We start from the raw sequence: 26,337 nt of genomic DNA on the forward strand, positions 1-26,337 counted from the left end.
ATTCCCATTTATTTCAAATAGTTCCTCTTCCTTCCCGGTGTTTCTTCCTCTTTCCCCTGGATGCATGCATGATAGGTCAAACCCTCCTCGGAAAGGCATGGGCTGGGAGGTGCTCTCCAGTCACCTGGCAGGTGGCAGGGGCTGTCATGGTGGAAGGTAACATGCGGGCAATGGCCAGAGCAAAGAGGTCTCTCCAGATTTTCACCCAAAAAGGAGCCAGGGAGCCCTGATGATATCTCTTACAGACCCAGAAAATGCCATTTGGTGCCATCTTCGACTGCTGCCATATGAACAATGGTCCCTCCTGCCCACATCCTTTTCTTTTCCCAGGTCACCGAAGGTTACATCTGGCCTAGGATAACTGAGTGGGGCACCATGCTGGTGTCCCTCTGCCCTGTTAAAGCCTGGTCCTCTCTCCCTATGCAAACCAAGGTTGCAGAGCACAGGACCAACTCATTAAAACTGGGTCCATGCCTGGGAACTGGCTGGTGAGATGTTTAACACCAAAACTAAGAACAATCTCTCTAGCAAAGCCGAATAGCATAAAAGGTTTGTGTGCAAACAGACATCTCTCCCCTTTCTATAGTGTCTCCCAGCTGCAGCTACAAAAGCTTTTTACAATCTTGCTGCTAAACAGCCCCTGTCATCATCTCCATGTTACACATCCAGACTGGAGTTGCAGAGGGCTAATGCCAGGGGCATTAGGGGCAGGCCACAGCCAGATCTGTTATCTCTTCTTTTCCCACAGCTTTTTCTCTCAAAACTGCATCTGGGAGAAGGGACATGAAAAGGAAGAGGAGTCCAAGCCCAGCTGCTATTGAAGAGGCATCCTTACAGCAGGAATGAACTTCTCCTAAGGTGAAGAGAGAGAAAGATGCCAAGCAAGGACCCACGTAGCTGGTGGTCTGCCTGGACCTTCCACAACAATGACAACAAATTCAAATTTAAAAGTTGGAGGAGCAACATAGTCAGCAGAGGAAGGGTGGGAAGGGAGGCAGGTAGCTTTACAGAGCTCTTGCACTCGCACTAGCCTTTTACCCCTGGGGATGCCGCTCCAGATGCTGGATACATCTCCAGCGAAATGAGTTTGTTTTCACCTGACCGCTTCAACCTGACAGCCTGATTGAATCTGGCAGCCTGGCCCATCTCTCTTCAAGGGCAGTCCAGCACAGGGAGAGTATGCAAGAAGCAGAAGACCTATCTATAGGTTTACATGTAGACTAGAGATAGCACATAGAAATCCACAGCACTGACAACTGTGCAAGACACTAGGTCCGAATGTACCTAGGAAGGATAAATGCCAAGGTGAAAGGAATCCAGTCTAGAGCCATTAGTTGTCACAGCTCTGCTTCCCCTGTGGCTACTCACGCACCCATGTGATAGGGGAGGTTGTGGTGTGGGCTGGGGTCACAAAGCTAGTGAAGAGGATCTGACTTTGCTGGGTCTCAGCTGGTGTGGAAGAGGGGATTTGTCATCCATGGCACAGACAGAAAGTTCCCTTGGATAGAAAGTACAGAGAGCTGGATTTGGGGAGAAAACACCCAGAAAGGGTTTTCTTACGCCTTGAGTAGAAACCGAAAACACAACACTTCAAAAGGCTAGTAGCCTCCAGCAGTTCAGCAGCCTGTGCGCACTGATGTTTAGGGAGGAGAAGACTCTAGGCAGCAGAGGCGCACTCCAGTTACCTGTAGCAGTTGTTATGGTATTTGTTATAGCTGCCCAGAGCTGTCAGGCATCCCAGACAAATTGCATACGAAAAGAAGATTTGAGTGCCTGCATCCATCCAGACCTGCAAGGGAGATGCAAACACAGGTGAGAAGACAAGGCCAGCACAGAGCGCAGACACTGCGTGGATGTGAAGAGGCAGAGCCCCAGGGGCTGCCGAAACCAGCAGAAAGGCCAGTGATCAGGAGGTCAGCAATACCCAGCATTTAGACAAGTCTTTTCTAGGGGCAGGTTATATAGTGCTGGGAATTACAGTGTTCAGTGAGGCACCCAGGGAGTGCTAAGAGTGCCAAAGGGAAGGGATGCACCGGAAGCCTTGCAAACCCACAGCACGTATATAGCTCTTCATCACCATCTCTTTCTTCCTTGGACAAATCTGCAGAACCCTGTGACTCTCCAGAGCCTCCCAACAGCGAGAGACCAAACAAACACTTTCCGCGAGAGCTGAAGGAGCCCTCTGCTAGCAGAGGAGGGCGACTTGATTTGGGCAAGCCTGGTCTCCCACTGGGTGGCACAGGTACATATAGCTTCTGCTGGTGGCCCTTCTCTCCAAGACCTCCAGGCTCCAAAGGCTCCAAAATTTAAAAGAAAATTAACTGGGGAGGAGAGAAGTCCTAGAAATAAACAGAGTTGTTTGCAAAAGACAGCTCCTAAAAGAAAATACAAGAACGCTGTTAGTCCCATGAGGTGCCTTTGAACTCCACTTTGCTCTCACTGTTAATAACATCTCCCAGTGCTCCGAGGCTGACATTTGTCAATGCCAAATTTGATCTGAAAGCCTAGCTGTGTGCAGTCACCAATGCAACCACCGCCACTGCCTTCTGCAGAGGACAGCAAAAGCAGGAACCAACAGTGAAGAATGAAACAATGACAAAGATAATTAATTAAACGCTCTGTTTTCTAAGATCTTTCTTCCTAAGGGGTTTATAAAATAGAGATTAGACAATCGTTCAACCAATGCTGAAGGGCAGCCACATCCTAGAGACAAAAGAAAAGCTAGTCAGGAATGAAAAGCAGAAAAAAAGTATTACTGGAACAACTTTAATGAGAAGAGTCTCCATTTGGCTATACCCTCCTTCCCCAGAGTGGCAGTGCTGGTGAGCCCTCGGACAAACACCAGCTTTGCCCCAGGATCCCCTCTAGGAAGAACAGAAGTCAATGGAAAACACCACAGTGGTTTTGATGACTCCAAATCACATCTTTACCTCTCAGCCAAGACCTCATGTCCTGAGGCAATGGTCAGCTGGGCAGCGCCTGCCCGACAACCCCTGTTGCTCAGGCCACCCTCACCAATGTATGGTTCTGCCTTTCCTCTTCCAAACTGACCAAAGAGCAATCATGTGGTGAGAGGTTTTGTTTCCTATTTACTTCTTCTCCTTCCTAGGCTGATGGGCCTTACGAAGGGATGTTACGATCCCATTAGCTGTGATTTTCTGGAGGCAATTCTGGTTTTAGCTCAAGGGACAGCTGCACAGAATGAATTCTCTCCTTGCCCACTGCTGCAAGACCCAGCAGTGCAGCCCACAGGGAGAGAAAGCAAAGCGCTGCTAGGGCTAGATTGGTGAAACTGCTCTCCCTGACTGTCCTGCAAGCAACTCTGCTAACGTTCAGCCCCACCACCTTCTCTTCGGTCCATGGAAACCCTGTTCACAATTTCACAGGAGTCAGATCACATCTCTGATTTGTAAAAGGGGAAGGGACAGACGATGAGGTGGGACTGGGACAGCTAGTTCGAGGCACTGGGATGTTGAAAAAGTAACTGACCTCGGTGTATTTTACTCTTTTTGGAGGAGCTGCTTGGGGAGGTGGGTTTAGAGAGCAGGGTATTAGTTCATTTTTGCATTTCAAAAAGACTAGAAAAAAAATCAAAGCCCTTCTTTTAATTGATTCCTAAAGCATCACTGTGCTTCTGGGCAGTAAGGGTACAGCCTTCCTTCACTTTTCAGCTACTTTTTAGGCCCAGCAAAGCACTGAGGTGAGCTGGACCAGCTGACACCTTTGCACCAATAATTTAAGCATCTTGGCACAGATTGGGGTGAAATTTTTTGTTAGGTTTGCTTTTTATTTTGCTGTTCATTTTCATCAAATTTGAGGTCAAATCACACCCTCTCATGGGTTTTGGAGCCCTTGTAGTTCAATTTGTCAAGATAACAAGACTTTTGCTATCAAACTGCCTACCCCACCCTTGCCATAACACTGGACCCAGTTGACAAGTTTCAACCAGACTTAACGGCTGGTAGAAACCTCAAGGATATCAACTACCTATGAATTTCACAGCAGCCAGGGAACAGGAAAAAGACAGGAACTCAGTGTCCCCACTGAGCGGAAAGCTAGAGAGAGGAAGTTTCAACCAGTGTTAAATATCAGATAAATCACACAAGCAAGAGACGTGAGAAATATCCCAGGGGCAGGAAAAGAACTGGTGCTTTATCAGCCGTGGTAGAAGCCAAATATCAAGACACCAAGCTTCATTAGCTCTGTGGCTTATGAAGTGGCTCATTTCTAAAACCCAGTGATACCCTCGACCGTGTAGCAGAGACCAGCGTGGGGTCTGTGGGCTCCCTGCTCCACTGCCTGCTCTGCACAACACAACACCCATGGGGTGCACGCTGGGCTATGTGGGAGCCCAGCCCCAAAGGGATGTCTTTAGGGAATACAGGGGCCTGCCTTAGCATATGCTCCCATTTGAAGCAAGGCAGCCTGTGACTCAAACTGTAAATAAAGCTAAGCTTGGTTTGCAGAGCTTATGATCCTACTTAGTCAGCATGACTGTGAGCACTAGCTCGGGCTGCAAGCACTTTATTTCCCATTTTAAAAGGTTACTGCAGCTCTTGGGGCAAAGACCAAGCCACCTTTGTGTCCTTTTCAGCCCCCTGGCCGTTCCCAAATTGGTTGGGGGTCAATGGACTGCAACGAGACTGATGCTGTGGGTGCTCCTGACCCACAAGTGACAGAGCCGAGCAGCGGTAACAAGTTCCAGGACTACAGGATCACTGCAGTGATCTGGGGTCAGAAGAAGCCTCAGCCCATCTGTGGTCCAGCCTCCTCCTCAAGCCCCTCATGAGAAGCACCGCTGCCCACCCAGCCCTGCGGCCTCACAGGAGCTGCACAAACCACTCGCTTCAGAAAACAGCAACCCAAATCTTCCCTCCCCAACCTGCTGCCTGTGCTCATTTCTCTCCCTGCAGTGACTCAGAGAAATGTCTTTTTCAGCCCTTCCAAGACACCCCTTTCCCTCCCGTGCTGCTGATCAACAGCCTCTCATTGTTTTAATATTCCCACTCTGACTAAAGGGGCTCGCTGGGGTCAGGCAGGGCTCTCTTTCCCCTGCAGATAACAGTGTGCTGCTGTTCTCTAGCTGCTGCTCCCAAAGAGACTGGTAAAGTTTATCCTGTTCAGATTTTGCTGGCACATTGGCAGCATGGGTATTTTGATTTGATTGTTGTCTGCAGTTTTCTAAGCCATCCAGTTTATTTAATTCATAATTCAATTTCCTTGAACATGTTGTTTACTCCAGTTTGTAATAACCTCCTACTCTCTGTTTTTAGCCAAAGCCTTCACACCTGAGCTGCAGTTATCCAAGATGGTTATGGCCTGTAAGAGGACATATTCCTTCGCCCCTTAATTTTCTCAGCAATATTCGCTTTATTACATGTACTGGAATTTAATAGCCCCCTGTACTGAAACAGATCCTTCCTTAGGAAGATCTCAAAGCACTTACAAATAACAGCAAAGACCATTTTCGAGCAAAATGTTATTGAACCCCAGTGCATGTCATATATCAAATACAGGTGCTGAGAAGTGCCAAATTGTCCCCATCAGCAAGAAAAGATGATACGGAGCAGGTACGTGCTGCGTGGAGGAACACGCTTGGCATAATGCAGAGCAGAGAGCAAAAACCACCCAAGTCTTGAGCTGCAGTTCAACCAGCTTTTCTTTTGCACCCAGCATCATGGCTCACAGCTCAGCCCGTGGTGCTGGTGCTACCCACCAGCCACCCGCTGCACCGTGCAAACACATCGCTTCAGCCCAGCCTTAAAAGGGGAGATCTTGATTCCTAACATTTCACCTCAAGACACCTAAGGCACCATTTCCAGATTATTGCCTTTCCCCTTCATTCAGGACTGGCCCACAGGCTCCAGCCCAAAGACCCAGTCTGCACCTGCAAAAGCGCAGGGCTCTGCAGCCCCAGGGCCCTGCTGCAAAGAGCCCACCGCCATGCCACACAGCCCAGGCCAATGCTTTCCCTTGTCCTCATTTACCCCAGGAGAGAGGAGGCAGGGAACAAGCCACTGACATTTCCATAAAGCATTCCTGGTCCTTCTGCCTGCCCCACGCCCAGCCAAGCATCACGTTCCCAGCCCCAAGTCCCAGCAGCTTGGAAAATATATCCTCGGGCTCCTTAGGAATCAGGGATGGGGTCTTTGTTCCCCAGCTAACCTCCCTGTGCCAGCACTCAAGGCCTCCGTGATCCCCGTCTGCAAGCACCAACCTCATGTAACCCCCACACCTCGGGGCACCGCCGAGGACGTTTTACACCGGGGGAGCCCTCCCGCTGCTGGGTTTCTTTAAACACTACAAGAAAACAAACAGGTTTCTGGTTCATCCTGAAGAGCACAGCTGCCTGACCCAGGGCGGTGCGGAGGGGCGAGGGATGCTCCTTGCTGCCCGGGAAGCCAGGTTTTACGGCCCCCCTTGCCCCACTGCTTGCGGGCGGACAGAAAGACGGCTCTATTCCTTCCTGCTATGTCAGCGCTGAGATCAGACTCAGCAGGGCTGCGCAGCCGCGGCCGGCCAGCAGCCCGGGTCCCACACCGGCAGAGCTGGTGAGAGGCATGGGAGGAGGAGGAGGAAGCCCCGCAAGGTAAATACAGCTGTGGTTCACCCCACATGGATGCACTGCTCCGGCAAGGCGGAGGAGAGGACGCCAGCCCCGAGCTCCTCCGGCACGCTGCGGGAGCTGCCAGCGCTCCCTCCCTGCTGCCCGGTACCTGCCCTCTGCCCCCCAGGCAAGGACAGCAGACCCTCTGCAGACCCTCTGCCAGGGCTGGGGGGGCACGGGGCCCCGGGCCGAGGCGCGAGGGTGCGTGGCAGGAGCAAGCACAGCTCGCACACATCCACGCACAAGCGCAGCGGGTCGCCCTCCGGCACAAAAACAAACATGCTCGCCTTCAGAAAGGAGAAGTGGGGGGCCGGCAACAGCACAAACCGCGCGCATGGGGTCAAGTTAAAGGCTTGCTGGGAAAAAAATAAATAAGGGGAACAAATAATATTTAGCAGGCCCACAGTCACCCTCCCCTCTTGCTGGGAAGCAGCAGTTCTCGCTGGCCATGGAGCAGCAGCAGGAGGGCCCTGAATTTGGAGAGGATCTGGGGGCTCTGACCCCTTCCCCAGCGTGGCTATGGGGGCCCATGGTTAACCCAGCAGGTCACAGCCCTGCACGCACCTCCCGTCCTCCCTGTGCTGGCCCGAGGGGCTTACCCTCAGCACAGCCTCGGCAGCGAGAGTTGCTCCGGCGCAAACCGTGAGCCGGACCCCGGCAGCATCCCTCTCTGGCCACAGGCACAGCGGGCAGCCCCCCAAAGAGCTGGGGAAATCTTCCTCTCTTGCCTCCCCTTCCTGCCGCATCCGTCGGGAAGCAGGAGCCTGTGGGGCCTCTGCAGGGGCAAACGCTGCTCCAAAAAGCAACCGCCAGGGAAATGGGTGAAAGAAAATGAGAGGGACATAGGGAAGGTTATTTGAAAAGTCGTGCTAGATGAGAGAGGGAGAGACAACGAGCAGCAGAGGTTGGATGAAGCTAATGCCCTGAATTCAGCTGCACAGAGCAAGTCAGGGTGTCCCGGCACGGCGCTGTGCAGGGTCGGGTGTCCGGTGCGGCGGTGGGGGCTGCTTACGGGGTGTCTGCAGAGCTGCGGGTCCTCTGCCGGTCCTCGGCACCGCCGGAGCTTGCCTGCCCCCAGGAGCAGGGGTACAGCCCCCACCGGGGCCTTCGGCATGGCTGGGCAGGATGGAAAGCAGGTCATCATAGAAAGTTCTTCCTTTATATAAAGACTGGATAAAGTACAAGCACATACAGCAAGGTGGTGGGTCTTCTGGAAGTTTCAAGAGGAAAACAAGAGTGGGAGGTTTTGAGAAACATTTGCTGCTTTTCCAGAGAGGGAAATGCTCAGCGGCTGCTGAATTTACTCCTCGTTCATTCTTACTCACTAAACCTAATGAAATTTACCTAAAATTGCTTGAAACGGTACCAGAGTGAAAGGAGACCATTATGTTTCTTCTTCTTAAAGCAAACCCAAACACACTGCTGGCACTTTCTGCACCAAGCTCATCAGTTCTCTCTTTAAATCTGTCTATTAAAACGATGTCTGGTCATGGTATGAAAGCATGAAGCGACAGAGAGCCTGCCAGCGCCTGAGAAAAGTTCTTCTACTGACAAGTTTCCCACACTTGAACCTTATTTCTACTCCGAATTCCTCTCGTTTCAGCTTCCCGCTAGCGGATCACACTGTGCATCCCTCTCCTTAATCACATCCCTAAATCCCCAGCGTTATCTACTGAAATAAACAATTGATAAAATTGCCACAAATTTAATTGCAAAGAGCAGAGTGATCAAAAGTGGAAATGGTGAACAACCCCCAGACCTCCTTTCAGTTAAAACACAACCCATGCTATGAAATAAGTAGGAACCTTTGGGAGAAAATGCAATCAAGGAGGGGGGAAAAAAACCTTGGGCCTAGTAATGGCCGGCATGCTAACATCATAATACTAAATATTATACAAATAAAAAACAAACTGTGGGGTTGCTTTTTTTGATTTTTTAGTTGGGGGCATACAGTTCAAAACAGATGATCTCTTTGGCAGTTTTGCTGTTATCTGCTTGTGTTTGAGCAGAACTAGACTTGATTATTCAAAACTTTTGTTTGGCAGCTTCTCTGTATAGTCTGATCTACCTATCAAATGCATTTTATTTACCACTTTAATTATAAGCATTTCATAGATTTGGAAAATGAAGGTGAAGGAAGATTTAGGGCATTGTAGACTTCATGGCCAGAAGAGACCACCATCAATCAGCTAGCCTGAGCTCTCGTAAGCAGGATTTCCCAGTTCTGTCCAAGGTCATTTGGCAGGTGAAAAGCAATGATTTCCACACACCAGTCTGATATTCTGACACTTAATCACATCTTGGCTGCTGCTGCTCCCCTGGTAGAATCTGCTAAATAATTAATCCCCTCTTTTCACCTAGTTTTTCATATACTTTAAAGGAGTTTTGATTTTGTCCCCTTGTATATTGTTTGCCCTTTGTTTAAACCTCCCCTTGAGATGCCTTATCATAAGGCTCAGATTGGAGAGGGTAATTTTTTTTTTTTTTTTTTTTTTAAATTTCCAGAATCCCTTCCCAGGCACTAAAGAATCTTCTATTTTTCAGGGCAGTGCAGGATTGCGGGTAAACAATTACAGCTCGCCGTCCTCTGAGCACAAATCAATTATAATTGACTTGGCCCTGATGGGCTGGCAGGACTCACGCTGTCCCTGCACAGAGTTGGGGGGGGCACAGCCACGCACATGTGGGGCTTGGGGCACTAACCCTTCCCTTCCCTCTCTGATGGGAAAACGCTAGAGAAACCCCGAGCCCTGCTACTTGGTTCGGTAGGGTGGTTAAAGCATGCTGGAGGAAGGCAACCACTGCTACCGACTCCTGCTTTTCTCCCGCAGAAGTGAAGCATTCATCAGGGAATGATGGAGTCAGGGAGGGAGGAGCAAGTTTTTCTCCCCCCAGTCAAGGATAAGCCATCCTCTTGCTCTGAAGGGTTACTCTGCCTTTCCACCAGCACATTAGCATTTTCCAGGCTCGAAGGAAGCTGTGCTTCTAAAGCTCAGGCTGTAATTGGAAAAGTTTGCCAGGACAGACCTAATGAGGACACAGCTAGTACCAGCAAAACCATGCCATGCTTGAAGTGGTTTAATTCAGTCCCCTGCGCGACACAGCCACAGTAACAACAGGACTTTTCATAAGCGAATGAGCACCATTTGAAAATGTTATTTTATTTCAGAGGTCTCTTGCACCTCATTGACACGAATGGAGCCACAAACACTGCAAACACAGGCCTGTCCTCACCCCCTTCCAAGCCTTGCTGCACCTTCACACTGAGGAGCAGCTGTCCTACCCACCTCCTGTCCACAGGCAAACCGAGAGAGCAAGAATGCAGCTGGCACTGTAAAACGAGGCTTTTCACCCCCTGCTCGGGCGCAGCCTTGACCAGAGAGCGACTTCCAGAAAGCTGAGCAGGAACTTCGAGTCCTTCCCGTGATAAAAACCAGACCGCCTGGAGCTGGAAACCGGACACTCATGTTTAGCTCCCCGGATCGGAAGCCGTAAGTCAAACTGACTTGCACAGAGCCACACTGCACCGGTGGCACAGGCGGGACCCGGGGATGCCACCCAGGGGCCCCTGAAATGCTGTTACCCCCACCCACAGGGATCCTCTCTCCTCCATCACGGAGGGCAGGATCAGCCAGAACCGTTCCTCCCCCAACACTTATGCCCCCATTTGCAGAATTAATAACCAAGGCAGCACTGGGGCGAGACCAGAAAGAGTTAATGGGGTTACGAAGGGTTTTGCTGGCCTATTTTCCAGGCAGGCACCCTTTAATCTCCTTTGGAAACACCTTCACACAAAGGCTGGTACAGCAGCTCAGCTGGAGCCAGGATTTAACATGGAAGAACTTGTCCCAAAGAGATTAAAAGCAGCAGTCGGGCACTGACCCTCCCGTCAGACAGGCAGGAATTCCTCACCGGGGACAGGGAGGTGAGGAGGGCAGCCCGGTCCCGGGGAGCTGCTGCCGCGTGCCACGGCTCCTGCCATCCATGCACCGGCATGCTTCTCAGGGAAGCTGGAGCAAGCATGCTGGGAGCAGGGCTTGTCCCCACGAGCTGCCAGGACGGTGCAGAGCAGCACCCCATGCACAGGCTCCCTCTGCAGCACAGGAATCTCCCCAAGAAATGGGGGATGGCTGGCACCACTCGTGATGAAGGGTTAAATCCCACTGCCCATAACTCCAGGAAATTCAGACCCAATGCAGGCTAGAAAGTAAGGTAACAGCACAGGTGAAGGGCGAGAGAGCACGGGGACCGCCAGAGTACGCGTTGATATCACAGCCCTGCCTTATGCCCACAGAGGGGAAAAAGAGGAGAAAGAAAGACGAAATTGGAAGAAAGAGAGTGAGAAAAGAGAAAGGAGGGAGAAAGGACAGCCACAGGCATCCATGCAAGCACAGCTCAGCCATTCAATTCCCCCTCCACCTTACCTGGGGGTCCCCGAGGCGACTGAGGTCTGGATAAAGGTAAAACAGGATTCCCTGGGATGCCCCGGGCAGGGAGACTCCCCTGATCAGCAGAACAACCAGCATGAGGTATGGGAACGTGGCCGTGAAATACACCACCTGGGAGGAGGACGAAGGGACAAGGGTGAGCGAGCAGCACCGGCCGGAGCACACAGCACCGGCCAGCAGCACAGCACCGACCCCCGGGCTGGGGGAGGCGGGCAATGGCAGGGGATGGGTCAGGCTGCCTCGCCGAGCACCTTGCTGTCGCCTGCAGTAGAAAGAAATGCATTTTAAAATGCACCTGGGAAACTTGACATGCCATCGTGTGTCTGGAGCCAGAGAAAACCTTTCTAGTCCTAAGAGCAATCCAGACCCTGAGCCAGGCTGCAGCCAGGTTGGAGTCAGAGTAGCTCTACTGAAGCCAGCAGTGTAACATCTACGTGCATCAAAGAAGGAGCTGCCCTCAGTATCCATCTGCACATCCCTATCCCAAATAGAGTCCGAGTCACACACAGAAAGTCTCTTCTCCGCAGCATTTAGTGGCAAGGGTGAAAGGGTGTACAGATAAGAGATACGCCCTGAAACGTGATTGCTACCAAAGGAACGCCAGGGACAACACTGGGGTCCCCCCCTCAGGGCTGGCACGGGCAACTGGCTTGTGCCCACTGCTCCCCACTGCAGTGACTCAGCCACTGCCTCCGACTGACCCTGTTCAAATACCCAACATGGGCATTTCAGGCAGAGCAGAGCAGCACATCTTAGACTTGCCACCAAGGACGCAGACCCAAACAGGACCTTTAACCTGTGTCCTCTTGCTTTTTACACCCTTAGCCCCATGAGCAATGCAGACGTACTCAGGTTTGGTTGAAATCCCTTCCTCTAGCAAAGGAGCCACGTCCCTTGGGGGAATACTGCAGGCTAGCACCAGCTAATCCTTTCAGGGACTCCACGTCTGGTAAATATAACATTCAATTTGGGGATTACCAGGGTACTTTCAGGACTGTTCAGGCTAACTGCTGTAGCGTGCCATAACAACAACAGGTTGTACTCTGTGTTTCCCACACAAACAAACTGATATCAAGGGCTCATGCAGCCTCCCCAGCAATTCAAGTAGCGTCATTAATCCCTTTGCATTGCTCCCACACCTTCAAGGCTTATTGACCACCTTGGAAAAAAGGTTCAGTCTGTTCTATCATGCTAGGCCAAAAAAGAAATGTTGCTCCTTCAGGTTTTTCCTGTGTGGACGTGCTGAGTGAGGATTCGCATCAGCACGCTTCACCTGAATGCTACCCTACAGCTCTTTTCTCAGCTTTGACAGTTACGCACCAGAGAGCTTAAGCTCACCTCTGGAGGAACCACAAAATGTAATGATGTGAAATGATGCCCATCCATCCAGAATGAGTTGTTTCAAAATCCACTGAAAGCCCACCATCGCTGAGCGGGGGTCACAGGCTCTGCCACAGCTATAAGCAGTTTCTGCATTAGAAGAGGTCCTACCAAGAACGAGCGTATGATTTCCCTGAACAGTACGACCACTTTTGCTCTGCCCTGGGGTAATCTTTATGACTTGAATAGTGATTCAAAAAGAGATTTTTTCTGGATCCACTCCAATGTACCCCATCTGAATAAAGCAACATCCAAAGCACCTGACTCTGCGAGTCGTCCTCTAAGTCAAGATACACACTCTTCGGTGATTCAGTTTTGTAATGCAGAAGGACAGAAGGATTTGAGAGATATCCCATCCTTGAAAAACCACACTACTAGATTATCATCTCTGCCTGCAGCTCCAGGTTTTCTATGCATTTCATGTGCCCTGCTCTATATATCACAGCAGTCTTGAGTAATGCCACAGAATTGGTGAAAAACACCTCCTTGCTGGGCGCGCTCGTGATTGCCTGAGATGTCTGTGTGAGCAGATCCATCCCTGTCCCTCTGAATCTGCATCCTGAACATTAAAGGAACCCAGGGACAGCGTTCTTCGGCACAGGCAAACACCATCATTCATTTCATTCTCAAATTTTCAAGGAGTCTCTGATTTAGAGCTTTTCAGTGACAGTTAATCAAATCTGCAGCTCCTGCGAGTTTAACAATCATCCCTGTATTTACCACACAACCAAATTCTTCCTTCAGGAAATGACAGGATGCAAGTCTAATCTTTCTCAGCTCAAGAAAGCAAGATTAAAAACAAAAATCATAAAAACAACCCATTGCCTCTGAACCCTAGTGCACGTTCTTCCAGGATGCCAAGCTGCGTATTCTTGGCTGGATCTCTAAATAACATCAGTTTTAGGAGCTCAGAATATAAACTGGTAGTTGTCTGGCATATGATTTGGATTCACATTTTGGTAACATCCTATGTGCGTTACAGCCTGCGCGAACTGGCCTGTTAAGCTTTTCACTCAACAGTCACTCACATCTGCACTGAGACCAGAGGCCTGAATTTGGAGAATGTTTTGCTGGATTAAGAGTGCCAAACTTCTATCTAACAACAGGAACATCTGGATCCAATGAGATATTACTCAGTGCTTGGCTCAGACCCAATCTTTTTATTTCTCAGGCATTGTTAGCACTAACTACATCACTAGGAACCTTGCCGGGATCAGTGTGATCCTTCTGTCACATGCTGGTCAACAACATCCAGGGTTTTATTTGAATCTGATCCACATGCCTCGGCAAAGTGGTTCCATCTGTGACAACCTCCTGCATCTGCGAGCGCTCCTCGGGGACGGGCAGTCCCCGCGTCGGAGGATGCGAACCGCTGCTGCTGTTCTGAGTAGGGTGATTTCAGCTCATGGTGTTTGCCCCTCCACAGGCAAATCCCCAGAACTAAGGTACATCTCTTCTCCAGTGGGATTGTATTTCCACAGCCATCATTTTAGCTGCATTATTAAATATGCGGAGGACCTAAGGACACTGTTGCTTTACTGAGAGAAGGTTTCTGTTTTCAAGAAGATAAGATCTCACCATCTCCAGCCCTTTTTTCTAAAAAGCACTTGCATTTAACCTAGAACTTTTATCTAAAATAGATTGAATTTGTTCTCCACACTTCCCACACTATGTTTGCTGTATCTTAGTATCATATTTGCTGTTATTAGACTGCCTCTGCTTTCTTTTACCAGGCCACCAGAGCAAGCAGTTGCTCTTTTCTTCTAATTTTACTCCATGGAAACCAGAAAACATCATCTCTGCAAGCTGCTTGATTTCCCTGTCATGTTTCATAATCCCAGACCATTCTGGAAGCAGGAGAAACTGCTAACATCCATGCCATCAACTTGATGGAAATGGATGCAGCTAAAATTTACACCCCATCACACATGATGTCTTGTTCAAAGTATGCAGAGTAGACACCATTTAGATAACATACTAGACCTTTTCATTTCCATCTGCTCTTGCTGGCTCCAGATAAAGCTGGCTGGGAATGGGTCAGGAGGCAGTAGCAGAAACTAAGTAATGGGGTCAGCGCAAATGACAGCGGCACACTCTGCAACAGAGGGAGCATGGGATGGAGCTGGACAGTCACACCAACCCTTCCCAGAAGCATTCAAAGAAATACCTCTGTGGTGACTAGTGTGGGGAAGAAAAGGAGACCTTTATTGCTGGCGAATACAAGCAACTGTAGGAAGAGTTGGGATGAACGAAAAGAAAAAAAGATCCCCATGGCAATGAGGCAGAGAGGGCTTTGAGGCCATCAGAGTTACCTTCCTTACTATCTAATGAATTCAAAGATTTTCCAGCTGCACCTGCCAGCAGAGGCGAAAACATGCTGCTTGCTCACACTGTGGTGGGAGGGAAGGGAACATGCAACCACCCCATAAACAGGAAGACTGCAGGGTCTCCTGGGCCTGTGGATGGAGAGGGACCAGATGGGGTTATACATCTTGGAAGTTAATGCTCTGAGACATCTCTGCGCTCTCATCCTTTCCTACCCAAAACACAGAGCCTGGCTCACACTCCTGCTGCAAGTTGAGCCCCACAGGCTCCTGCCAGCTTGTTCAGAGGGTGGTTCCAGGGGATCCCTAGAACCTCTCTGAATGTACAAAAGATGAGTAGACCAAGCGCTCCAGCTGTGATCAAGGGAAGAATCTTGATCTGATCCAAGGACTCACCTTGCCTGTGGACTTGACCCCTTTCCAAATGCAGAAGTAACAGATGATCCATGCCAGCAAGAGACACAAAGCCAGCTCCCAGCGCAGGCTGCCCAGGTGCTGGATGCCATCGGAAATCTTTAGCACTCTCCTCCTGCATTGGGGGGAAGCAAAGGAACATCCAAGTGTCACTGATGTTGGCCACCAACATTTCCACCACGAGGCTGGTTCTCACCACACCTCCACAGCACCTGATGGCTTTGGGGAGAAGAGCTGTCTTACTAACAAGGCCCAGGTCTGAGCTGCAAGCCTCAAAGGAATCAAGCAGTGCTCCCCTCTTAAAAGCACTACCAGCCTGGCAGATGATGCATGGATGGACACTTGCTTCTATGCTCAATCCAGTGCTGGCCTGTCGGGCCAAGACATTTCTTCTCCTGTCCTGCTCCCACCCTTCATCTGTCTTGTCCTCTAGGGTAAGAGCTCTCTCTCTGCAAGAGCGTGCAGCACTTTGCATGCACAAGCTTTGCCTGGGCCTTTTTCATGCACATTACAAAGTTCACCTACATTTCTGACATGCTTCAAACCTCAAATTGAATGATACATTGCACTCACCACGCAGAATCCATCAGGACCACCCAAGAAGCAACGCTGTCCAACCCCTTCTCCACAGCACACTTCTTCCATATTTAGGAGCAGCTACATATCTCACCTCAGCATCCAGAGCAGCATAGCAACCCATACCATGACTAAGACTCAACCAAGGCCACAATAATCCCCATTGCACAGCCAGAAGAGGCCACCTTGGGCATCCTCTTTTAGCCAGTGTGGAGATAGGATCCTGGGCTAGGTGGACCTTGGTTCAGCTAAGGTCTTATGGTCTCACCCTGGCCATATAGCAGCTTTCCATGTCACGTGTATGTCAAATCTTCCTCATCCCTTACAGAAACAAGAACTCGCCCTCCTCCATCTCCTACACTGCACAGATGGATCTGAGCGTGACACACCATGGTGCAGTCCCAAAACCATGGCAGAGAGGGACGTGCACTACCCTGGAGCCCAGCAGCAATGCCTGCCCTGCTGCAAAAGACAGCGATTATCCCAAAATAAAGGTCGCGCTCCTGGAGAACCGCACTCTAAGACACACTCTCCGTTCCTGCCCCACAGCCTCGCGACGGATAAGAGATGAGAGAGGGGTCGGAAAAATCACGCTGCTCCACCAGATACGTTTCGTCGTGTTGCTCTTCGCCTGCTCCTAAGGACGTGGACTCTGTAACCAGTGGGGAAAGGGTGCCAGCGGACCGTAACTAACTGGGCACTGAACTGCAGCCAGAAGAGGCCTCCGAAGCGTGCCATCAGCCCACTGGCAGGGCAGTGCTTCTCGAGGAAACGGTGGCCTCCTACCTCCCCACCCAGGGAGGGCAGGAACAGATGCTGCATCGGAAGCAGCGGACAGTGGAAATTTCCAGTCCTGTGTGCTTATTCCCCACTAACAGAGGGATGGTCACAGAAGTGATGGGAACATCAACTTTTCCAGCAACTAGCCTCAGGAAAAGCAGTCTAAAGGAGGCTGCCATCTAATCACGTGTGAGCAGCAGGCAGAGGGAGAGCGCAGGCTCAGGGAGCACACAGGAGACAAAGAAAATTTAAAAACTTCAAAGTTTTTTAAACTTTCAAGTTTAAAACCAGCATTCCCGTGCTGAGCCGGGGATGCCCTGGAGGTACTGTGTGCTCCGTGCGCTGACAGCACCCAGCAGCGCTGCTGAGGGCAGCGAGGGCAGAGCCCTCCATCCGTCTAAGCGCACATCGCACAAGGGAAATTGACGGTGGCAGCAGAGGCTGCTTGCACAGTCTGTTAGCCAGGGCTCCGTGCTTAACTGGGCCTGTTCTCCCAGGAGATGCTGAGGATCATCAGAGATCCCAAGCCAACAGGCCTATGCCTTCGTGCCAGAAATAAAGCTACTCTCTACCTCACGGTAACTAACGCAAGGGGAGAAAACAATGAAAATGAGGGAGTAAATTTCAGCGTGAAGTAAGCTGACCATAGCACTTCATTTCAATTTTGGTGAGCTTCTCTCCTCACAATAGCTTGCATATTAGTCACTCTAAAGTGAAAACATCACCTCTTTTTCTATTTTTAAGATGAAGACTAGCTTACATACAAAAGTCACCACCCGCCACGCCAGAGCCTCCTGGGAACATGCTGGTATCACACAGTAGCACGGATTCAAAGGAAAGAGGCCACCTACTGCATCACCAGCATGGACTCCTGCAGTACATCACAGGGCTTTAAGGTCTCTTCTTCAACAGCTGAACACGCAAAACAAAAACACACTTGCAAAACATGCAGACAAAAACCCATCACAGAGCTGCTGCTTTGTGGATCACCACAGATCTCACGTCACTCCCACCGATAGTCTTGGCACCCGTGTCCTGAGCACGGTTACACTGGGTGCAGCCACCAGGCAGGTCAAGGACTGCACGGAGAAGACTGCTCTGGACAGAACAAGAGCAAAGGATAATCCAGCAGATATATAAATTGTAATCCAAACCATAGGGTAATGGCCACTATACCCTGAGGGACTGCCACTGATTTTATTGAGGTTTTCACCCTGGGTAAGTCTGAACCAAACCTTCAGGATGGGGAACATGCAGCCAATTTCCTACGTTGCAGGAGGAAACAATGTATAAGGAAGTTCACAGCTGGCAATGAAGAACAAGGGAAGAGGCAGGGAGAGGAGCAGCACAAATGGAGAAAGGAGGAGGAATAAGGGAGAAAAGGACAATAAATGAAATATCAAGGACGAGAGGAGACAAAGCATTGGTGAAGTAAGGTCTTGCACAGTCAGCTAGCCATACTGAGGTCAGTGAGACTGAGAAGCCCCAAAGGTCCAGAGAGACAGGAATACAGCGTCAGAGAAGGACAAAGTCAGATGGCTCTGAGGCATATCAGCACAGCTCCAGACAAACACCACGAGCCCAGTGATGTTACCCTTGACTGATGGTGCTGCCCCTGAGAGCCTTCACTCTGACCTGCCCAGCTTCCTTCTCTTGTGTCCTCTTCTGGCAAGGATGGGTTAATAGGAGGTGCCGCTGCAGGGTTCGTTCCTTGCCCAGGAAAGGTGTGTCCCAGAGGAAAGGGGGGTACAGGCCTGTCCTTTACTTACTCCCAGAACTCGATGACAGGGGAGGTGGCATTTTCGCTGGTCACATTGAACGTCGAGTTCGCCTTCTGTAGCTCCATGCAGTTCCCTGCGGGAGAGGCCCAGGGAGAGAGGGAACATAAGTAGCAGTGGCTAGAGTACCGGAGGATCTGAAAAATCCCTCCCTTTCCATCCATAGTGTCAACACTCATTGACATTGACTCTGAGACAGATTTTGTATAGTCCCAAAGATGCACAAAAGGAGTCCCCTCCAGGGTACGGCTGGCAAGAAACCTAGGACAATTAAGACGATGGCATTTAATTTTTCCTTCCAGTGGGCATGGTGAGCAGTCCCGACCAGCACTAGGTCTATGGCTAACACACAGCACAGGATGACTGAAAAATGCCAAGAAGGAAGGTGCCCATGGTGGCTGGAGCCCAGAGCAGAAGCCACCAGGGAGGCTACCACTGCACGGCACCAGCCAGGTGCTGCAGGTGGTTGGGCAGTGCCAGCACTGGTGCTCTCTAGCAAAGACCCAGACCAACTGAGCCTCTTGCCCAAAAGTGCCAGCAGCGCTGCAGTGACCTGGCACTCCCCACCCCTATGACCAGCAGTCCCTCCCATACAGGGGCGAGCCACTCTCCTGAGGTTTGGCCCTGGGCAGCAGCAGGTTTCCCTTAGCCAGGATCCGCTGGAGGACTGGGAGGGGGCTCCACACCCACCTGTGTTCCACTCATGGTCGCAGCTGCCCCAGGGGAGGTCGATGGTGAACGAACTGAAGAGATAAAACAAGGCCCAGGCCAGGACAATGATGTAGTAGAAGTTCAGCAGTACAACGATGACCTGTGAGGCGTAGCCAATTCCTGCAGAAAGCGAGCCCCAAAGGCAGGTGACTCACGCGCCGGGGGACAGGAACAGGTGACCCCTTGGGAGGTGCTCACCCAACATTTTCATCTGCTGCTCTGCATTTTGACCACGCTGCTGGATGGATGCAAGTGGGGCGGCCACCAGAGCCATCATCCCCTCCCCAAAGCCCACCATGCCGCATCAGTGGGGGTCCAAGCAGGGGCCCCGAGGACCCCCTCTTCCTGCCGCCCCACCGCAGCTTTCCCTGGTGAAAGGGTGGCAATGGGAGGGAGTCTGAGAAGGGCATGGGCAGATTATGGTTGGACAGAACCTTATGATGGTGCTCCACCTGCTGAATAAGACCTCTTCTACCAAAATTCACTTTTTAGTTTGTTCACTCATCCCTTTTCACTTTTGTTTGGGAAGCTTTTGTATTAACACCACACACCTTCTCTGGGAAGTGCTGGAAGAGCGTCTAAAGGTTTTGGTACGTGGGGAGGAGCCAACTAAAACTTTCAGAGGAATCATGGAAAGTGGCTTGAGGCTGGATGACTGTGCTGAAACAGTGCTAGAAGTGGATCTGACTGCTAACAATTTAATAAGATAGCTGACATCTTTCACCACTAAGGTTTTAAGCCATCTGCAAACTCAGGAAAATGGCATAGCATTGACTTTAAAAAATAGTAGTATGTTTTAGGTTCCTCCAGGTAACTGCCAGAAGCATTTTCATCATTTAGGTCTTGGAGGACAACCTTGATTGGGTGCAAAGCTCCTGGCCAGACCCATGGCCATGAAAAAGGAAACCGGGATGCAGCATAACAATGGGAACCGTTTGGTGAGAAAGGTGATCAATTTTTCCAGCACGATTTTGGAAAGGGGGCAGCCAGTGGCCCTCCCAGGCTGGCATCCCCAGGGGTGAGCAGTGGATGCATGGGAAGAGGCATCCCAGGCTGTGGGAAAAGGCATCACCACTCGTCCCCCCAGGACCCCGCAGTCCTCCCGCCTCACCATGCCCTCCCAGGCTCACCCCACTCACCTTCGAAGAGGGGACAGATCCTGCGCCAGGCCGTCACCCCTCCCTGGCTGGTGTACTGCCCCAGCGCCGTCTCCAGGAAGAAGACAGGGATCCCACAGGTAAAGAGGAAGATGAGGTAGGGGATGAAGAAGGCACCTGGCAGATTCAAGTGGCAGATAGGAAAAATAAGCCCCGTGGGGTGACTGGGGTCAGGCCGTCTCCAACCTGGCACCGGGCAGGTCCCTCCTGGGGGGGGACAGCCTGGGAGGGATGACCACAGATGGGATGCCAGGAAAAAGGTATTCTCCTCACATTTCATCTCCTGGTGCGATATGATTGCATGAGAAATTCAACATTTAGAAAAGATGGAGAGGAAAGGGAAGTTTCTAGGCCTGATTTGTGTGCAGAAAAGAGCAAAACAAGTTCTCAATAGCTGTACAGAAATACAGGAGAACACCCTGCTGTAAAACCATTGTGACTTTTAATGAAGTTGGTAACTCCTTTCACATTGATTATTCTGACTGAATAAGCTGACAAGCCCATGGATGACAACACCAAGGCACTGAGGAGCAGATAGAGACTGACACCTTCACCCAGTCTGTGGGTTGCTCAATCATTTGCTCACTGAAAAGCAGCAGACACGCAAATGAAAAGCAAGCAGTGCAGGTAAGGACGTACCTCACACCAGCAGCCAAGGCTGCTCTCCTGTTCAAGCCCTGTCATGAAACCAGGCAGGGAGAGATAAAATGCATCAGGCTTTTGATTACCCCAGGCTAACGTTAAATGCAGTAATGGCTTTGACCCCGCAGCGCACAGGAGACAGCCCTGCAAGATGGTCCGTGCTCCCTGCTGCACTCATGCACCACCGAAGCTGCTCAAGCCCTGCTGCAACGGCAGGGACACGGGGCAGGACGGGGAGCTGGCGTGGAAAGGGGTAGCCCCGAGCGGAGAGCGGCAGCTGGGCTGCGGCGGGCTCAGAAGGGCACGCAGGGTCGGAGGTGGCAACCCAGCCAGCCACTAACCGCGTTTTCCCTGCACAGGCCTCTTCTGTGCCGGTGAGATGCTAACTGGCTCTGGAGTCGGGTCGGTGGGCATGTATGGGAAATAACAATCCCGGTGCACACGTAAACTCAAAACCCAAGAGATTTCATTAAGAAGCTTAGCTAGCATGCAGGGGCAGGGAGAAGGAAGGGGGGCTTTAGGGACCAGCCAGAAGTCCCACCCTGCGCTCATCCCAGCAGGGTACAGAGCCACAGCCCTCCCCTGCTTGCAAAAAAATGCAATCAGCAAAATAGATGGGGAGAGCGTCTTGGTAGCTCCCTGTGGGCAAACAGCAGCTGAAGGGATGCCGATACCTGGCAGCACCGGGGGAACGATGAGCATCTGCCCACATGCTCTCCCCCTACCAGTAAACAGAAGTCGGTGTGGGCAAAGGGCAGGGGAAATGGTTGCATCAACACCACCCCCTCAACTCCCAGCTTGTGTGCAATCGTATTACCATAAAAGCGGAGCCTATTTCCAAGAGAGATTATTCTCGTATAAAAGTTTGTATTTAACTAAACTGCAGCCAGGGGATGCTGGGGGAGGTCTCTGAGGTGGCAGGTCGAGCTCTCCAGCCTGGGTTTCCCTTATTTTCAGGCAGGTTCCACACTTTGGAAGTCTAATTGGAGGGTCCTGATATGCGGGCTATGAAATAATGCAAAATTATGGTGGTGTGAAGGAGGGATTTGCAGAGACGTGTTTGGGCCAGGGGCTGTAATCTGCCCCGCTTCCCTCGCTCCCCAGGTGGGGGGACAGGCAAGGTGGGGTGACCCGACGCCAGCCCCACCGCCACTCCCCACCTCATTTCAGCTGGCAGAGGGCTGCTGCTTGCCCGCACAGGCAGGAAAGGGCGGCAGGCAGGACGGCCTTCAGGCAGGGACTGGAAGGAGGGAAAGTCGAGGAGAGGTGCCCAGCAGAGCCGCCCTGCACGATGACACTGGCGCGGGGGGCGGCAGGGAGGGCAGCCTGTGGCGGGGGGCTGCGGCGCAGACAAGGGTCCATCAGCGCACCTGAGCAGCCCCCCAGCGCTGGCTGACGTCCCTCTGGCCCAGCCCCGTCCACCGTCCCCATGGGTGAACCCTGCCGAAGGGGGAAACACTGCCACACGTGTCCTCCACCACGGCCCCTTCCCCCTCCGCGCCTGCGGGGGCGGCGGCGGTGGGACCTTGGGACTGGCCGGTTTGGGGAGCGCTGGGGAGGGGGTGCGGCACCGACAGCCACACCACCAGACAGGCTTCCCCGGTATTTCCCAATCAGCAGGGCCAGCCTGCCCAGGGAGGGCCTGACCCCGCCACAGGAGGCAAAAGCAAGAGCGAACAAGAGCAGAAAGAACATTTTTTTGCTTTTCTTTTTTTTTTTTTTTCCTTTCTTCTACGTAGGACCTTGGTATCAGACACTGAGGGTTAAATATGTAAGGGACTACTCTTTCTTTGATATTTGGAAATAACTCTAAAGAAAGGAAAAGTGACCAACTGCTCCTTTTTTCATAAGTTAAATTTTGCGCCATCCTTTCTCTAACCTCATGGGAAGGGGGCCAGAGATGAAAAATTTGCCTGAGACTTCAGACTCCTCATAGTATTGGCAGCTTCATGGGGCTTTGCGTCAGGCCCATTTCTCGGTGGAAAAAAGGCTGAGAAATCCCTTTCTGTCTTGCATCTGCTGTCCAACCACACAGGGCAGCTCCCCTTTCCCCTGAGCTCTCCCCTGGCACCCCAGGCAAGAGGTGCTAGGACAGGGCCCCGGGTCCCCGCTCCGCCCGACGGGATGGCACCCGGGAAGGGTGCAGCAGCGGGAGCAGACACGGCTCAGCAAGCAGCCAAGAAATGTTCCCCGTGGAAGAAGAAAACATGAAAAATCCTCCTTTTTCAACAGGGAAAGAAAATGCCCGACCACCTGGTGAAAAGAAATAAGCACTGAGCAAAGCACGGCGTGAAAGTAGCTAAACAGCGGTTAATCCTCTTTTATGCCACTGGGATGAAAGCAGTTTAGTGAGGCCCATGAGACTACCCCGAGCTCAAGCCAGGGGATTTCAGCCCCGGGTGCCCAGTGCTCGCTCCCCGCCAGCTCCCAGCCAAGCGCCGTTTCCCCTCTCTCCTGCCCTTCCGGAGAGCCCAATTAGCAATTAATCACCAGACAGGGAGAGCAACTCCCTCTCTCCTCGTGCCATTGAGCCAAACTTGAGAAAAGCTTCGGGCTTTCTTTTTTTTAAACAGTTTTCTTCCTTAAAAGGCAGCCACAATCTAAAAGCAGGCATAAACACCTGTAAAAGCCCAGGGCAACCCTCCACCTGCAAAAGCAAGCCCAGCTCCTCCTCCAGCTGTGGGGCAACCCGGCCTCGCAGGGGATCGGCCACCCGGTCACCGCCGTGCACAGCCTGCGCAGCACCGATGTGCCGGCACCTCGCTGGTAACAGCAACGCCCCGCTCCCTCTCTCTCCATCAAGCACGTCCATCCGCACACCTCAGCCCTGCCGTGTGGCTCGGAGGCAGGGGTCCCCTCTCCCACACACTCGCAGCTCCGGCGGATGCCCGGGGGGCACCATGGGGTGCAGAGGGGTGCTGTGCTTCTGCATCGAGGCGAGGAAAACCCCCCCACTCCGCCCTGTCCCTGCCACCTGGCTCCAGCACGCAGGGGACATCCCTCCATGGTCAGACACCATATCAGGACCTGTGGCTGAGAGTCCCTTAGGGGTCCCCTGAGACTCCAGGAAATGCTGCAGCTCCTCACAACGCCTGCAAAGACATCGGTGCTCCATGGCCTCCCGCACCGCTCCCTGCTATGCTGCTGGGACCCACCGTCTTACGGTGCCTGGTGCTCCTCAAGGAAGAGGTGCCTGGAGTGAGGCACACTGCTCAGAGAGCCAAGCCCCAACCCTGCTCCTCCTGCCTCTCCCTGCAGATGGCCACCCACCTCACCAGCAGGACCAGGGCTCTCTCCATTCAGGGAATCATGGCTACAGCCACCAGAAACCCTGGGACATTCCTGCTTCGTCACCCACGTCCCACCAGGTCAAAACAACCCTGGTTTGTGGCCCAGATGCCAGCACTATGCTGGCAGGTTGGCATCCTCTCTTCCGACTCATGACTTGGACATTGCTGAGAAGCTGCTGCCAGGGGTGAGCAGGGCTGGACAGGGATGTCGCAGAGGCAGGAGGGACCATGGAGGGATGCCAGTGACCAGGCGCCCCTGGGGCTGGCCGGGGCTGCACTTACCTCCCCCGTTCTTGTAGCAGAGGTAGGGGAATCGCCAGACATTTCCCAGGCCGATGATCTCCCCAGCCACAGACAGGACGTACTCCAGCTTGTTGTTCCACTGCCCTCGCTCCAGGGTCTGGTCGTCCTCCTCCTCCTCCTTTTCCTTTTCCATGCCGGGGTGTGCAGGCACTGTTTCGCCATTGCTGACGGCGCCAGGGACTCTGTAATCCATCCCACCTTCAGAAGGAGTTTCCTCCGTTACGTTCAGGACAAGCCATACAACGAGGCAGAAATTTGGGCTACGGGAGGCAAGAGAGGGGAGAGGACGCGTGCACACACACATGCCGAACCGTTCCTCTCTTGCTCCTTATACCAATTCCTGCTGGCAGCAAGGTGCTAAGAGCATGCATGCGTTTTCATTGCTTAGTCCAAAATGAGTCCTTAAAAGCCACTATCAGTTTCATTATTTTTAATTGACTCATCTCAAAACACTCCGTCTTCTGGAAGCCCATCCTTTGAGCACAGCGTTACACAGAAGACCCAGCGGCTCAGCCAGGTTGGAGCTCCCACCGCGGCAGATACGGGGAAGAGACTTAGGGCTGGAGGGGGGTGAAAGCAGGATCAAATACTTGACAGGATATTTTATGAGGGTTTCTCTTTTCCCCTGTTGCACCTTACCAAGGTCTGATTTTACAGACCATGTAATGACAGCCACAAAAAGCACAGAAGTCGTAGATGTGGGAAGAGGACAAACGGAAATAAGAGGGAAACAAGCTTCTGCTTTCGGTGGTGGCAACCGTTGCTGGCAATCTACTAGGCTGCGAGAAAAGGTGATTTTTCAGGATGGTGCTATCCTTCTAATAGCAGGAAAAGAAAGGGTGCAGATGCCACGGCCATCTGGGATCTCTCCTCTCCCAAGGTCTGCCCCTCCAAGCATCTGCCCGTTGCCTGCAGAGGCTCCCTGCAGTACTGCTCTCAGGAAGCTTTGGCACCCCAAGAGCTTCTCCCATCTCTAAACAGATCTCCGCTAAAAGAAAATCGGCACAGAGTAGGTGGGCACCTCGCCCGCTGTCCCACCTTTCCCCAAAAACCTCCGAGAGGACACCTCTCCTCCCAGGAAAGCCAGGGCATAGCGTGACTGCTGCTGCACAGCTGGTACCTCAGAGCACAGTGAGGAGCCAGACACGGGTGGCATGGGTGGCACCAGCTCTGCTCAGCCATTTAGGAAGCTCAGGGGGTGTTTGAGGCTGTTCCTCGTGGGCAGGATGCCCTCCTGGCTGCCGAGCCCCGCGGGGCAAAGGATGAGGACTGCGGTTCCCACCAAGCCCAGTGCCACAGCCGGGGTCACTGAGGACCTTGTGCCAGGGAGGGCACCTTCTTCCGCACAGTGCCGGCCCTCGAGCCCGCTCGTGCCCCACAGAGGCAGCTCCCCCAGCCCCAGCCTAACGCTGCCATTCATTCCCGCCTGCAACTCCCTCGCCAGGAGAGCAGGAAAAGGCAGTGGCAGCAAATGACACTCTCCCCGATCCGGGGAGAGAGAGGAGGGGGAAAAAAAAAAAAAGGCAAAGCAGCACTTTCAACCTCTCCCCTCCCCCTACAAACCACTTTGGGATGTGAAGAGGAGCAAGAAACACTGGCAGGCGTTTGACAGCAGCCGCAAGGAAGGACTGGGAGGACCCCTCCACGCTAGAAAATGATTAAACAGGCAGAAAGCGCACCGTGACCTCTCATCCACGGCAGACCCGGGTGGGTGCGGGGCGTGGGGGGAGCAGGGCAGAAGAAAACAGGGGCAGAGGTGTTACCTTGCGGACGGCGCTGTCGGGGCGCGAGCCGACCGGAGACGCGAAGGCAGGACCGAAAGGTGCTGGCTATTTAAAGTGTGGAAAGAAAAAATTCAGCGGTGGTGTAATCCTAGACTTCGCCCAACCCACATTCCTTCCCCCACCCCCCAGGGCTGGACAAAAAC

At 52.2% G+C, this 26,337-nt stretch overlaps 1 protein-coding gene across 39 annotated transcripts in view; it reads right to left on the minus strand.

Annotated features, from left to right (window-relative positions):
• Nucleotides 1-26,337, minus strand: part of LOC142086151 (sodium- and chloride-dependent GABA transporter 2) — a 36,058-nt gene that overhangs the window by 6,539 nt on the left and 3,182 nt on the right. For 17 of the 39 annotated variants that reach the window (XR_012675043.1, XR_012675040.1, XM_075158856.1 and 14 more), the window contains 9 exons: nt 26,174-26,239; nt 24,390-24,670; nt 20,158-20,292; nt 18,998-19,138; nt 18,299-18,383; nt 15,156-15,288; nt 11,032-11,166; nt 7,620-7,817; nt 1,686-1,789 (listed from right to left, as the gene is read on the minus strand). Coding sequence is in view for 35 of the 39 variants with exons in the window: in XM_075158856.1 (XP_075014957.1) it covers nt 1,686-1,789; nt 7,620-7,817; nt 11,032-11,166; nt 15,156-15,288; nt 18,299-18,383; nt 18,998-19,138; nt 20,158-20,292; nt 24,390-24,670; nt 26,174-26,239 (1,278 nt within the window). In the remaining 4 variants the exon portion in view is untranslated. Of the gene's footprint in view, nt 1-1,685; nt 1,790-7,619; nt 7,818-11,031; nt 11,167-15,155; nt 15,289-18,298; nt 18,384-18,997; nt 19,139-20,157; nt 20,293-24,389; nt 26,058-26,173; nt 26,334-26,337 lie in introns of those variants that run through there. The other 22 variants (XR_012675042.1, XR_012675034.1, XM_075159021.1 and 19 more) reach the window with 11 other exon arrangements.

The sequence above is a fragment of the Calonectris borealis genome, chromosome 1 (assembly GCF_964195595.1).
Source record: "Calonectris borealis chromosome 1, bCalBor7.hap1.2, whole genome shotgun sequence".
Lineage (NCBI taxonomy): Eukaryota > Metazoa > Chordata > Aves > Procellariiformes > Procellariidae > Calonectris > Calonectris borealis.